The 15,083-nt window shown below is 40.7% G+C and overlaps 1 protein-coding gene across 1 annotated transcript; it reads left to right on the top strand.

Moving 5' to 3' along the window:
* The first annotated feature begins 545 nt into the window (after nucleotides 1-545).
* On the top strand, nucleotides 546-4,545 carry LOC142162149 (uncharacterized). Its single transcript, XM_075218466.1, has 4 exons — nucleotides 546-1,344; nucleotides 1,483-1,847; nucleotides 1,988-2,105; nucleotides 3,359-4,545. The coding sequence occupies exons 1-4, from the start codon at nucleotides 546-548 to the stop codon at nucleotides 4,543-4,545; spliced, it is 2,469 nt and encodes an 822-aa protein (XP_075074567.1).
* Nucleotides 4,546-15,083: the final 10,538 nt, after the last annotated feature.

Raw genomic sequence — 15,083 nt, 5'->3', positions numbered from 1 at the left:
TACAACCATGAATGCAGCTGATGGATCTTTTATAGATAAGACATTTGCAAGGATCACGCAAATCCTTGACAAAATGGCAAAGCATAACCAAGCTTGGCACTTAGAGGACACCACAGGTGGAATTGCATATGGTACTCCCTCCTTGACCAACATGATTAAGGAGAACCAAAAAAGAGATCAAGTAATTGCAGGGATTGCCATAACGTCAATGTGTTGACAAAGATTTTCACTGAAAGCCAAACGAAAAAGGTAAATGTGGTGGAAGATGTTCAAACCAAATCAAATGTGGATTTTGAGGAAGCAAACCATGTCAACAACTCTCAAGGAGGCTAAAAAAGGCAACAATACCAAGGTCAAGGACAACAAAATCAATGGAGGCCTAACCCGCAAGGGCAAGGCAACCAACAGTGGCAAAATGACCAAGCTCAAATCAAGGGAATTGAAATAACAACAACAACTTCTCAAATCGGAGTTCAAACCCTTATGTTCCACCAAAGGGGCAATATTCAAATCAAGGTTCCTCAAGTGATTCCAAGTTGGAAAACATGCCTGAACAGGTATTGCAAAATCAAGAAAGGTTCGACACTTCAATGAGGAATATGACCAAACTTGTCAGTTCTTATACCGCATCCATTAAAAAATTACAGATGAAAATGAGAGATCTCTCGAGGGAACAAAATCCAAAGCAAAATGGGACACTCCCAAGTGACATAATTGTGAACCCAAAGGGTAGTGGGAGTGCTCCAACTTCTCATTGCATGGCAATTACTACTCAGAGTGGGAAGGTACTTCAAGGAGAGAGCGAACAAGTGATTGAAATGGAAGAGTCCGAACAAGAGGTTGAGGCACAAGTTGAAGAGTCAATTTTTGTTGAAGCTAAAAAGGTCCCAGAAGAGTTGAAAGTTCAAGAAGTGAACCGGGAAGAGGTTAAGGAAAAGGCAAAAGAGACACCAAAAACTCTACTACCTATTCCTAGACCTTTTCCTCCTTTCCCTCAAAGACTTGCTAAGAGGGTTGATGATAGCAAACTCGAAAAGTTTTATGACATTCTCAAGCAATTATTGGTAAATATTCCATTCGTGGAAGCATTTCAAGAGATGCCAGATTTTGCTAAGTATTTGAAAGACTTGATAACCAAGAAGAAAACCACCAAGAATGAAGTGGTGAATGTGACTCACCGGGTTAGTTCCATCATTTCAACAACCACCGTTCAAAAGAAAGAAGACCCGAGATCCTTCACCATTCCATGCACTATTGGGGCGCATGATTTGGCAAGAGCTCTTTGTGATAATGAGGCTAGCATCAACTTAATGCCTCTTTCTATTTACAAGCAAGTGGGGTTAGGTATGCCGAGGCCTACAAGTATGAGGTTGCAAATGGCCAATCGTTACATAAAGAGACCGGTGGGAATGATTGATGATGTGCTTGTGAAAGTGCGGTAGTTCTATTTGCCCGCCGATTTTGTAATCCTTGATTGTGCAGTTGACAAAGAGATCCCTATCATCTTGGGGAGATCATTTCTTGCTACAGGAAGTGCACTTATGGATTCAGAACAGAATGAGATCAAGTTCTGTGTGAATGATGAAGAGATCACATTCCAAGCAAGCAAGGGTATGAAGCTGCCACATGAATATGAAAGCATCTCGGTGATTGATATTGTTGATGAGGTGGAAGACGCAATTGAAATGAAGATGGAAGAACAATGCCTTGGTGAGGCGTTGGCGGCTATTTTGGTAAATTTCAATGCTGAAGATATGGAGGGGTACATGGAATCAGTCAATGCATTGGAAGGGCTTGGGTCCTACACTTATGCGCCAAAGAAACTCTCGCTCGACTTGGAGAATAGAGTCACACCTCCCGCCAAGCCTTTAATTATTAAGCCGCCATAACTAGAGCTCAAACCACTTGTGCGCACTTGAGGTATAAATTTCTTGGCTCTAGTGACACTCTACTGGTAATTGTTTCTTCTTTGTTGAATGATGTGCAGGTAGAACAATTGTTGAATGTCTTGAGGGAGCATAGGCAAGCTATTGGGTGGGCAATAGCTGACATCCGAGGGATTCCCACTAGAATTTGCGAACACAAGATACAATTGGAGAATGAGAGTAAACCAAGTGTGGAGCATCAATGAAGGTTAAACCCTTCTATGCAGGAGGTGGTAAAGAAAGAAATTATCAAGTGGTTAGATGTCGGGGTAGTCTACCCCATTGCCGATAGTTCTTGGGTGAGTTTGGTGCAATGTGTTCCGAAAAAGGGAGGCATGATCGTGATTGAAAATGACAGAAATGAGCTCATCCCGACAAGAACAGTGACTGGATAGAGGGTTTGCATGGATTACCAGAAGCTAAACAGTGCTACGTGCAAGGACCATTTCCCTATGCCTTTTATTGATCAAATGCTTGATCGGCTAGCGGGGAGGTCATTCTACTTCTTCTTGGATGGATATTCCAGCTAAAACCAAATCAATATTGCATTGGAAGATCAAGAAAAGACAACATTCACTTGTCCATATGGGACGTTCGCATTTAGCTGGATGCCATTTGGGCTATGCAACACTTCGGCTACTTTTCAAAGGTGCATGATGTCAATCTTCTCAGACATGGTAGAAGATTTTTTAGAGGTATTCATGGACGATTTCTCTGTCGTGGGTGATTCCTCTGAGCATTGTCATGACAACCTTAGACAAGTGCTCAAAAGATGTGAATAAACAAACCTTGTGCTAAATTGATAGAAATGCCACTTCATGGTAGACGAGGGCATTCTTTTGCGCCACAAAATTTCCAAACAAGGCATAGAGGTTGACCAGGCAAAGATCGAGATCATTTCCAAGCTTTCTCCACCTACTTCAGTTAAAGGTGTCCGAAGCTTTTTGGGGCATGCCGGCTTCTATAGGAATTTCATCAAGGACTTATCCAAAATTGAAATTCCCATGTGAAAACTCCTTGAGAAAGATGCAAAGTTCGTATTTGATGAGAAGTGCCTCAAGGCCTCTGAGGAATTGAAAGAAAAGCTCACCAAGACACCTATTATTGTCACACCCGATTGGTCTCTTCCATTCGAACTCATGTGTGACGCAAGTGGTGTAGCTATTGGGGCGGTGCTTGGCCAACATCATAACAAGATCTTTCACCCTATCTACTATACAAGCAAGACACTCAATGGCACTCAAATGAATTACATTGTGACTGAGCAAGAACTTCTTGCTCTATGCTTTTGAAAAGATTCGGCCTTATTTGTTAGGGTCCACAGTGATAGTGTACATTGACCATGCTGCTCTTCGCTATCTTATGGCGAAGAAGAATGCCAAACCAAGATTGATCTGGTGGGTCCTTTTAGTTGAAAGAGTTTGAATTTGAAGTCAAGGATCGGAAAGGGACGGAAAATCAAGTTGCGGGTCACCTATCTAGGCTTGAAGAGGCAGAGAGACCAAAAGAAGACCTTGAAATCAATTATGCCTTTCTAGATGAACACATATTGGCATTGACTAACATATTTCCTCCTTGGTATGCCGACATCGCTAACTTCTTGGTTAGTGACATTGTTCCCGATGGATTGGAAGCTTATCAAAAGAAAAAGTTCTTCCAGGAGTGTAGGCATTACTATTGGGAGGAACCCTTTTTGTTCCATATTTATACTGACAACATCATCCGGCAGCGTGTTTCAGAAGACGAGGTAATGCCAATTCTCAAGGCATTCCATGATTCTCCGGTTGGGGGCCATCATGGAGGAAATCAAACGGCGGTAAAAGTGCTTGAATGTGGCTACTATTGTCCATCGATCTACCAAGATGCAAATCAAATAGTAAAGGCATGCAAACAATATCAAAGACAAGGGTCAATATCTAAAAGACATGAGACGCCTATGAATTTAGTACTAGAGGTAGAGATCTTTGATTTGTGGGGGATAGACTTTATGGGCCCTTTCGTGAGCTCTTATGGCATGACCTACATTTTGGTGGTTGTGGACTACGTCTCTAAATGGGTCAAGGCAATTGCCTTACCTAACAATGAAGCAAAGAGTATAACTGCATTTTTGAAGAAGAACACATTCACACGGTTTGGTACTCCAAGGGCCATCCTGAGTGATGGTGGGTCTCATTTCTGCAACAAGGCTCTCGCCGGGCTGCTTGAAAAGTATGGTGTAAAGCACAAGGTGGCCATACCCTATCATCCTCAGTCGAGTGGTCAGGTTGAAGTTTCGAACAGAGAAATCAAAAATATCCTAGCTAAAACTATCAATGCAAACAGGACCGACTGTTCAAGGAAGATAGATGATACGTTGTGGGCATATCACACAACATTTAAGACTCTCATTGGCACTTCACCGTACAGGTTGGTTTTTGGCAAAGCATGTCACTTGCTAGTGGAGCTTGAACAAAAAGCCATGTGGGCATTGAAGAAGCTGAATCTTGACTGGGCCGAGGCTGGTAATATAAGGATGGCACAACTCAATGAGATGGAAGAATTCCGTCTCCATGCCTATGAGAGTGCAGCCATGTACAAAGAGAGGATGAAGTTTGTCCATGATAAGAAGATCTTGAAGTAGGAGTTCAATTTTGGTGACTTGGTCTTACTCTTAAATTCAAGACTCAAATAATTTCCAGGTAAACTCAAGTCCAAATGGTCTAGCCCGTTCAAAGTTGTGAGTGTGTTCCCTTATGGTGCTATTGATCTGGAGTCGGAGGATGGGACTCAAAATTTCAAGGTGAATGGACAACGAGTCAAGCATTACCTCGGTAGCACAGGAGAAAGGCATTTGATAGAACAATTTGCTCTAAGTGATAGTCCGACAACAGCCCCTACCAAGGAATAATCCAAAAGGAGTCAACTACATTGTGCCGCGACGTTAAATTAAGCGCTTCTTGGGAGGAAACCCATGTGTGGTAAAACTCTTTTGTAGTTTATTTATTTATTATTTACGTAGTTTATACTAAGCAAGTTGATGTGTGTGCTAGAGTGCAGGTAGTCCCAAAATATCAAAATAGGGTCCTAGTGCTAAAGAAACTAAAGGAAAGAGAGGTCCAGATCAGGCGACAACTATGCGGTCGCATATGCGGTCGTATAATGACTATGCGAACCGCATAGTCATTACAGAATCAGGTAGAGAACTTGGCTACATTAGTTTCCAACTATGAGGTTTTTCCTTTATGCGGCCCACATACCCACTTGCGATCGCATTTTGCATCACAAAGTGAATCTAGGCTGTAAGTCATAAGTCCACTGCATAACACTTATGCGATCACATATTGTGTTATGCGATGAACTTAAGAGCCTTATATCTGCCAGGTATAAACCCTAACCCACTCTATTCACACACTCACATTTAAACAAAACAAATCAAAAGAACAAAAAGAAAAAAACAAAGAAAAGAAAAAAGAAGAAAAAGAAGAGAGAACACAAAGACATCTAAGGAAGAAAAGGGAAAGGATCAAAATGAATCAATACTCACAAGGAACCCGTTTCTCACAAAGTATAGCGTGCTTCTAGTATGTTTTTTCTTCTCCATCGCATCAGTGTGATGCTTCTGTATTCCTAAGCTCTGATTGGTCACTTCCCAGACCCCTTGGAATCCCTTTGAGATTGTGGTTGATTGTTGTTGATGAAACAAATAGGGGAAAGTCTAAGTACCCTATCCCTTGTGTGTGAATTGACTGTGTGTGAGTCATTTGTTTGGGCTGTGACCAAAGAGGGGGAAGTCTGAGTACCCCTCTCTTTTTGAAATTGAATACATGGACATTAGACTTTTAAATGGGTAGCAATAGGAGACCACATGATTTGGGTAGGGCACTATTTCGTTGAGGAAGATGATCTTTGTGGGCTGCATAATCTCTTTGTGGTCCGCAAAGTCATCGTATATGACCCCTATGTTAGGCTTTCTAGCTTTACCAAATACGATCACTTTGCGATCCCATAACCACTTATGAGGTTGGTTTTGCGATCGCATAACCCATTGCATAGTTGACTCATTTTTTGTTCTTTTTCTTTTGTCTCTAATAAATTCCCTGTGCTATTTCACTCACTCCTACAATGTTTTATCAACAGGTATGGCACCAAAGAAGTCTAATCCAACGCAATCACCGCTCGGTCATTGATAGAAAAGGGCTTCCAATCCTAGCCAACAAGCACAACAAGCAAAACGTCAACGGGCTCAGCAAATCCGCATTACAACTGAGAACTCCTCCCAGTCTGAAGAGGAGGAGTCACAGAGTGACATTGGGCCTTCTGTTGATCTATAGGCTAAGGCACGAAGGAATATGGGGGAGGATCTTAACCTCCGGTTTGGGGTCAAGGGCTCCATAGATCTATACAAAGCCAGGCTCTCAAAGAGAAATATTCTCGAGGAGAAGCAATTGAGTTTAAATGGGTTGTTAGAGCATTACCCTCACATACTCGAGAACATAAAGCAGAGGAAGTGGGAATTCTTCACTGAGGTCCCAGATGAATACAATGAGACAATTGTGAGGTAATTTTATGCTTCATATGGTGCCTCAAGGACTGCTGAACAAAAGCAAAATAGGATCTTTGCAAAATATGTCCTAGTGCGAGGGGTCCAAGTTAGTTGTGGTGATGAGACTATCAATGACCGATATTTCGAGAATTGGAGGTCATGTACAACTGAATATGATGCTAAGGTACCCAACAAGAACAACGAGCGTGCCTGGGTTGCTTCCATCATAGCAAAGGGTACACCGGCCTGGATTGACCCTAAACACAAGATTTACAAGGAGGATCTCACAAGGAAGGTTTGATATTGGCTTAGTTTTGTCACATCCCGTCTAATAACGTCTAGGAATGAAACCGACATCAACATTGAGAAAGCACTCCTCATTGTGTGCATTATGACAGGCATAAAGATTGATGTGGGAGAGATTATATTCCTAGAGCTGGGAATGAGAGCCAACCAGAAACAAACATCATTTCCTTTCCCCTGCTTGATCATCGCTCTCTGCCAAGCTGCAAGTGTGCCTCCTCTGCCTAGGCATGAAAAATGGAGAAAGCTCTTAAAGACATCGATGTCATGAGAATCAGTGACATAGTAGCGAAGGAAACTACAACTCAATCAGAGATTCACATTCCTCCTCCAGCAGACTTAGCATCATCAGAGGCCCCAGCACTGCCTGACACCTCCAAGGCCCCAGCTACTCCACATCACTCCACTGCATAGGCCCAGGTCCCTTTATCAGCTCTCTCCAATCTGGGTCTAATTGCTCAGCACGCCAATGCTAAGGTAGACCAGCTAATCAAGGAAATTCCCAACCTCACCGGCAAGCATTGACCCATATCCAATCCTCAATGAACGTTCTTCAACAACAACATCAAACTTATGAGGATCGCCTCAAACACTTTAAAGTGTGTCTTGATAAGGTTGAGCGGGGTGAGGTTGGAGATATGCCTCAGCTCAGAAAAGTTGTTAATGAATTGAAAGCTGAGCTGCAGAATATGCAGAGCTTAGAGTTTGACTTGACACCCTTTCTACTGAAGGAAGGTGAGCAAGGTGCTAACACTTCCGTCCCAGGAACGGATCTTGATTTCACAACCCTGATGACAGCTCTAGAGGCACAAAGTGTTGAGACCTCAAAGGCTCAAGCTCTTCCTGTACACATTGATGTTCCTTCAGATGAGGAATCCGGAGATACTGAGGAGTTCGATGAGGGGGACTCAAGAGATGAGGAGACAGCTGAAGATACACTAGGAGAGGATTTTGAGTGCCATCAAGACAAGGATAAGTAGGTTGCTGACTCTATGAGGGAAGAGGATGAAGAGGAAGCAGCTGTAAAGACAGGAATTGCACATTCGCTAGCAGATATGGTCTCTAAGGCACATCCATCAACCACTCAGCCATCACCGGGGAAGGCTAGCAGCTCCTAGGCCCCAGCTCCATCCTTATAGCAAGTAGAGCTTCTTGCTATACCCTCACAGTAGTTGGAGCCTCTTGCTCCAGCCATGGAGGACACCACTCAGTCCGAGGTTCCACCAGCTGCAGTTTCACTACCAACAGCTGATCCCACAGCTGCCCCAGATCATTCAGCTTCTCCGAGCACCTATTGCGCCCTAGGGAGTCCCTGAGCTTTCTTTTTTGCTTTATATATGCATTGGGGACAATGCATGATCTTTGGTTGGGGGTGGGGTAGTTATTATCATGATCTTGTACCCCATGTTTTGTGTAAATATTTTGTTGTACCCCATATTTTGTATATAAACTCTTGTAGTTTAGCAATAAATTCCCTTTGGTTTTTCTTCACCGAGTTCTTTTCAAAGGGTGTAATAGTAGATACACGACACTATCATGAAATGATGACTTATTTGATATTGACTGTTGTAGCTTCAAGCATGTGCTAAATGGTGTAAATATATGATACCCTTCCTTCTTTTGAATCTAAAAAAAAGAAAAGAAAAATACAGTTGGTTAGTCATTCTTGTGAATTTGAGGCTCGCTCTTTGACTTTATGCTTATTCAGAATCTAGCATATCTTGAGATGAAAGTGTTGAGTTTCCTGTCACTTGAGGGCTGAAACCATGTTGAATTGAATAATTCATGCGTCGTGAGTGAGTGAGGATTTGTATAAATAATGCACAAGCCTAACTTGTGATGTATAGAACTTGCCCGGTTGGTTTCTTAGTGCGACTCTCAGGTTAATGATTGGATGTTAAAATGATCTTAGGCTTTTCTTGTGACTACTAGCCAGTTTTGCCTAAATTGACCTCCCTGGTACATTAATTACCCTAGTTAGCCCCGTTGAGCCTTTAACCTTTAATTGGCTACCACATTACAACATTTACTCCTTCTATAAAGTAATTCCTTCTTTTGAACTCATCCCTCCTTGAACGTGTGAGATTGAGGTTAAAAGCCTAAGTTGGGGGTGCCATTATAAAGTGGAAATTGGTAAGGTTTGCTACTGTATGTATAAAAAAAGCAATAACATCAAAGTTGTGTATATAACGAAATGCAAGCTCAAAAAAGAAAAGAAAAAAAAACAAAAAAAAAAAGAGAAAAGAGAAAAAGAGTGGAGTCTTGTAGAACTTGAAGAAATACTTTGAGGTGATTCTAGGTCGGTAACCCGAGGTAAATATGGGCTATTTAGTAAAAGAACATAATGTATGTATAGTTCAAGGAGGGTATAACCACTATATTCCCAAATATTCATCCAACCCGTACCAAAGCCTACATTATAACCCGTGAAAAGTCCTTAGTGATCTACGGTCAATCATTCCTGAGATAGCGGCAAAGTTAAAATAAGGGCAAGCATATGGACTGATACTTGTAGCATGTAGCTTTCATTCCAAGTGTTAGAGTATTTTTATTGCATCCTGTGTACATATATGTGAGTGAAGATTTTTTTTTGTTGTGAGCGCGCATGAATTGTAAGACTTAGAAGAAGATAGGTTCTTAAAGTAGAACACAAGTGCAATCAACTGTGAATAGAATTTTGTCAATTTGGTCGAGGCTCTAAGATCACGAGTTGATTAGTCGAATGGTTGAATGATAAGTTGTCTTCCAGGAAAGGTAAATAAATGGAGTTACATGCTTGTTAGCTGTCAGTCAAAACCACCTATAGTCACTATTGTTTTGTGTAATGTCAGAAATAGAAGTGGTATAAAATAGGATAATTTTGTTCTAGTTGCTTGAGGACAAGCAAGAGTTTAAGTTGGGGGTGTTTATGTGTCGTAGAATTTCGGCACATTCGATACCAATTACTCATATTTTAACTCGTCTTTTAATGCATTTTTAGTTAATTTTGATTAAGTTTGATTGTTTTGTAGTGCATGAGCTTGAAGACCCAAAAACATGGAAAAGAAGTCAAAAGTTCGCAAAAGAATGGAAATGCTGCAAGTATGCGGTCGCATAATTCACATGCGGACCGCATAATTCAGAGGGTGATCGCAGACTGAGACAGATTTATTGGCCAAATGAAGAGAAGAATATGCGGTCAATTATGTGGTTGCATAACCCTGGTGTGAGCCGCATAATTTCATTAGAAGAAGTTTCTCATCATGATCTGTGATGGCATATGCGGTCGCATAACACACATGCGGACCGCATAACGATATGCGACTGAAGCTGGAACTAGTGACTTATTAAGTCTGCGATGGAATGAAGAGTATGCGGGCCGCATACGTGGTCACATAAGATGTCTGAAGGGACATTTTTGTCCGATTTTGACCACGAGTTTTGGTCCACTATAGAAATAATAGCTAGGGTTTTGTGGGTCATTCAAGTGTGAAGAAGGTCCAACATAGAGAGCATTGAATACTCCATTAATTTGGAAGCTTGTGAAGAAGGAATCTTGCACTTTTGTAAGTTTTATGACTTTATCAAAGACTTTGTTCTTGTATTTTAGCATGAGTAGCTAGTTTTAAATACTAAGGTTGTGGACCCTATATGGGTGTAATGCTAACTAGTGTTTAACATTGAATATATATAATGGTTGGTTGATATTTATTCAATTCTTGTTCTTTATTTATGGTTGGTGGTTGCAATCATTAATCTATTCCATTTTACTCTTTCTTTGCTTGGAAAAGTGAGTTATTTTTTCATTATGTCTGAAGAGCGTAGAATAAGAGTTTCATTATATTGGGGGGTGAGGTTATGATGGAGAATAACTCTGTGGGCTACAGTTTACCTGCTCAGTGTCATGTTAAATTGCCACTTACAATAGAGTACGATAAATTGATATCGTTGTTATGCAAAAAACTGAGTGTTGAGGAAACGTTCAGTGATACTTAAAGTAATCGGAAGATATCTGTATTCCGTCACTCCGCAAGGGGTTGCTTTTTACTCGGAGTTTAACATCGACGATGATGAAACTTTGAGTGATTTTCTGAGGACTCCGGACGAATGCCGGGAATTTCTTGTAATCACAATGTTGGAGATGTACGTGAAGGTCGAAGACGTTCCAAAAAACGAGGTTGTGCATAGCAGAGATAACCTCCAGTCATCGGGTGGTTATTCTGGAGCAGTTTTTGCCGGACAGATTCCGGATGAAAGAGTTTTCCTTGATTTAAACTTATCACCGTCGGCGAATGAGCAGCGAGAAAATAATTTATACCCTGCTTTCCATAATTCACAAGACGAGTGGTAAACTTCAATTTTCATTTGTGTTAATTATGTATATTTTTGGCGTATTGAATTTGTATTAACGCTCATATATTTAATAGGGGGTACCAGCCGGATATGAATTTTACAAGTGGGTACCGGCCGGATATGAATTTTACAAGTGGCCCATCCGGTAGTCATCACTTAATTGAAAACGTCCATCATGAAATTTCATCACATTACGACTTGTAAGTGAAGTGATATAGCCATATGGAAATCATTTATTAATTCAGTAGCTTATATTTTTGTTGGTTGTGTAGTGAAAACGAGCAAGTTGAACCACCCGTACTCACTCAATTGACCGAAAGCGACGTATTACATCGGGATCTGGCAGATGCACAGAGTGAGGAACAAAACAGTGATTACGATAACAATGCCGATGAATCCGAAGACAAGACACCCTTTTTTCGTGAGGATGGTGATGAGCAGGATGAGGAGGAAGGACATGATTTGAAGAGAGACCCCCTAGACGAAGAGTGTACGAGTCCGAAGTGCCATTTCATTCAAGGGAGATTCCTTACATTGATAACTTGCCAACCGTGCCGGATGTGGAAGCTCTCACAAGGGATTTTTATGAAATCCAGACAGCAATGTGGGATGAGTCTATACCAACGGTGCTTGCAAAGAGGATGCTTTTTCCTGATAAAACGCGCTTAAGCAGGGCTTGTAAAATGCACAACGTAAAAGAGTGTCGTGAGATACAGGTATGGGAGTCAAGTCTGATGGTATACAAGGTTGTTTGCCGCAGATGGTTTTGGTCGAGTAATTGGATGTTGCGTGCGACTAAGAAGAAGACAGGTATGTGGAAAGTGGGTAAATACATTCCCACCCACACATGCGAAATGCACACATTCAACGGGAATCACTTCAACTTGGATATTGACTTGATTTCTCTTGTACTTATTCCGCATATCGAAGCGTCCATAAGGTATACAATCAAAGAGTGCATTACATCGGTCCACCAGGAATATGGCCATACCATTACGAAAAGAAAGGCATTTCTCGGGCGCAAACGAGCGTTTGAAATTGTCTACGGTAATTGGGATAAGTCATTTGCATCTCTGCCAAAGTACATGGCCGCACTGCAGCACTTTAACCCCGGGACAGTTGTTGAATGGAAGCTTGAGCAGAGTCCGGGAACACCAGAATACATATTCAATTACGTGTTCTGGGCGTTTAAGCCAGCAATTGATGGTTTTTCGCATTGCCGGCCAGTAATATCCATAGACGGAACTCATGTCTATGGAAAGTACGATATCAAGCTATTGATAGCCGTGACAGTGGATGCTAATGGACATATATTTCCTCTAGCTTTTGCTGTTTGTGCCAATGAAAGCACAGAGACGTGGACGTTGTTTTTGAACCACCTGAAAGAGCACGTTGTCAAACAGCGTTCAGGTATTTGTCTAATATCTGATCGGCACGGTGGTATATTAAGTTCTGTGGAGAACTTGCCTGCATGGCAAGAACCTTATGCATACCACCATTACTATGTGAGGCACTTTAAGGCCAATTTCCAGAAGGCACATCCCAAAAAGGATCTACATGATTTGATGTGGATGGCAGCAACAGACCACCAACAACATAAATTCCGGAGGCATATGGATTCTATCAGGCAAGAAGACGAGGCAGCCTATCATTGGTTAATGCGACATGACCCTGAAAAGTGGACGTTGCATGCGGATGGTGGCAGACAATGGGGAATTCTTACTAAAAATGTGTCAGAGTCCTTCAACGGGTTATTGAAGTCGACAAGAGGATTGCCCGTCACAGCCATGGTGCAGACCTCACCCCCCCAATATAATGAAACTCTTATTCTACGCTCTTCAAACATAATGAAAAAATGCTGGAGAATTTAAGAACAATAAACGTTTCAACAAGAGTTAAAAAAAATTTGAATGAATTTCTATACAATCCTAACCTCTTTATATAGGAAATGGCTAGCCGGAATTTTATATATATCACCCAAAAAGTTGGCATTATATGCTTTTGAATTATTGAAGTCAGGAATTATTGGCGGGGCCAGAAAAAGAAGTATAGCGCCACTATACCTGGCGCTATACATTAATGATGTATGTATAGCGCCAGTTATTGTGGCGCTATACCTGGTCGTGTTAGCTTTTACAGTATAGCGTCACAATACCTGGAGCTATACATTAATGGTGCCGTTATTGTCACTGTATAGCGCCAGGTATTATGGCGCTATATATAAAAATGTAATTTTTTTTACCATTTATTTGTGTACTTTGAGTCCAAAAAACCACATTTTGGTTCCAAACTCCGACTTTGAAGGGGTACAAGTTATATGACTTGGAGACATAGTCATTCTTTTGTCATTTTAACGGTACGCTTCCTTAGACTTTAAGTCAAGATTATGATTTTATAACAATATGATTGTGTCTTAATCTCTGCTATGGCTGCGATTTAATTATCTTACAAGATCCAAACAATATAGACAATAGACCAGAAAACATAGACAAATATGTAATGCCAAAAATTAAATAACAAAGGCAAACAACAATATCGGGCATATACCCCTGCTTAGCACAGACTCACTTATCTAGTATATGTATATTCAAATATTTTTCATTAAGCTTTCTATAGGGGGAAGTGAACGGTTAGCCACTAATAACACATGTATACTTTTAAGCCATTGTTTAAAATGGCTTTAGTCTTTAGCCACTGCTTTAATAAACTTTACCTGCCCGAACGAAAACACCCATCTGCTCATAAAGTTCAGGACCAAGTGTCCTTAACTTTTGAACTTGCAACTCTAAGTTCAGGACATCAGGACTACATGTCCTTAACTTTTAAACTTGCAACTCTAAGTTCAGCACTTCAAGACTACATGTCCTTAACTTTTGAACTTGCTACTCTAAGTCCAGGACTTCAGGACTACATGTCCTTAACTTTTGAACTTGGAACTCGAAGTTCAGGACCACCTGTCCTTAATTTCTGTGCTTGTAACTCTAAGTTAAGGACTATTTGTCCTTAACTTTTGAACTTGTAAGTCTAAGTTCAGGACTAAGCGTCCTTAACTTTTGAACTTGTAACTGTATGTTCAGGACCAAGTTTCCTTAACTTTTTGGCTTCTTAGCCTAAGTTCAGGACCTATTATCCTTAACTATAGGGCTTCTTAGCCTAAGTTCAAGACTTCAGGACCTATTATCCTTAACTTTTGAACTTGTAACTATAAGTTCAGGACCTATTGTCCTTAACTTTTGAGCTTGTTAGTCTAAGTTCAGGAGCTTTTGAACTTGTAATTCTAAGTTTAGGACCAAGTGTCCTTAACTTTTAAACTTGAAACTCGAAATTCAGGACCAAGTTATAAAAAGAATAGAGGCAAGGATTTGCAAGTTAGCTAGATTCTAGAAAAATTAAAATTAACTTTGTAAGCTAAGTACAATTGAAAATTTTCAGAAAGGAGAACAATAAATATGAAGAAACAAAAACAAAAGATTCAATCGCAGCTTGAAATTGCAAATGGACTAAACTAGATGGTCGACCGGCCATTGGGCTGTATTTTCCCAAATTAGCTCTGGCAAAAGCATAAACGGTTCTGGGTGCCTACTTATGTCTTCCACGGCAGTCCCGTCTCATAGGCGGTACAGTTCTTCTCCCTAACATGAAAGAGATAGAAGAAAGGGTAATACAGTCTTTTCATATTAATTTTAATAGACTAGTGGATACTATTGCTAAGCATTGAAAATGTTGGATAAAAGGTATACCACTTTAAAAAGTGGCTACCCCACACAATTTTTACCTTTCTATATACATTATTATAGTTGGAGTCGAGGACACTGAGTACACGTGGGAGAAATTAAAAAATAGCCAGATTTACATGTGGTCATTCAAAAATAGCCACAATTTCAAAAGTAATTGAAATTTAGTCATTTTTATGTAAAGATAAATCTGAACGAAAACACTGTTCAAAATCCGGAAAAATACTCCAGTATAATATGATGGAGTTCTAGTATACTTATGCTGGA

The sequence above is a fragment of the Nicotiana tabacum genome, chromosome 7, assembly GCF_000715075.1.
Source record: "Nicotiana tabacum cultivar K326 chromosome 7, ASM71507v2, whole genome shotgun sequence".
Taxonomy (NCBI): Eukaryota; Viridiplantae; Streptophyta; class Magnoliopsida; order Solanales; family Solanaceae; genus Nicotiana; species Nicotiana tabacum.
This window is presented reverse-complemented; position numbering and strand designations above follow the sequence as displayed.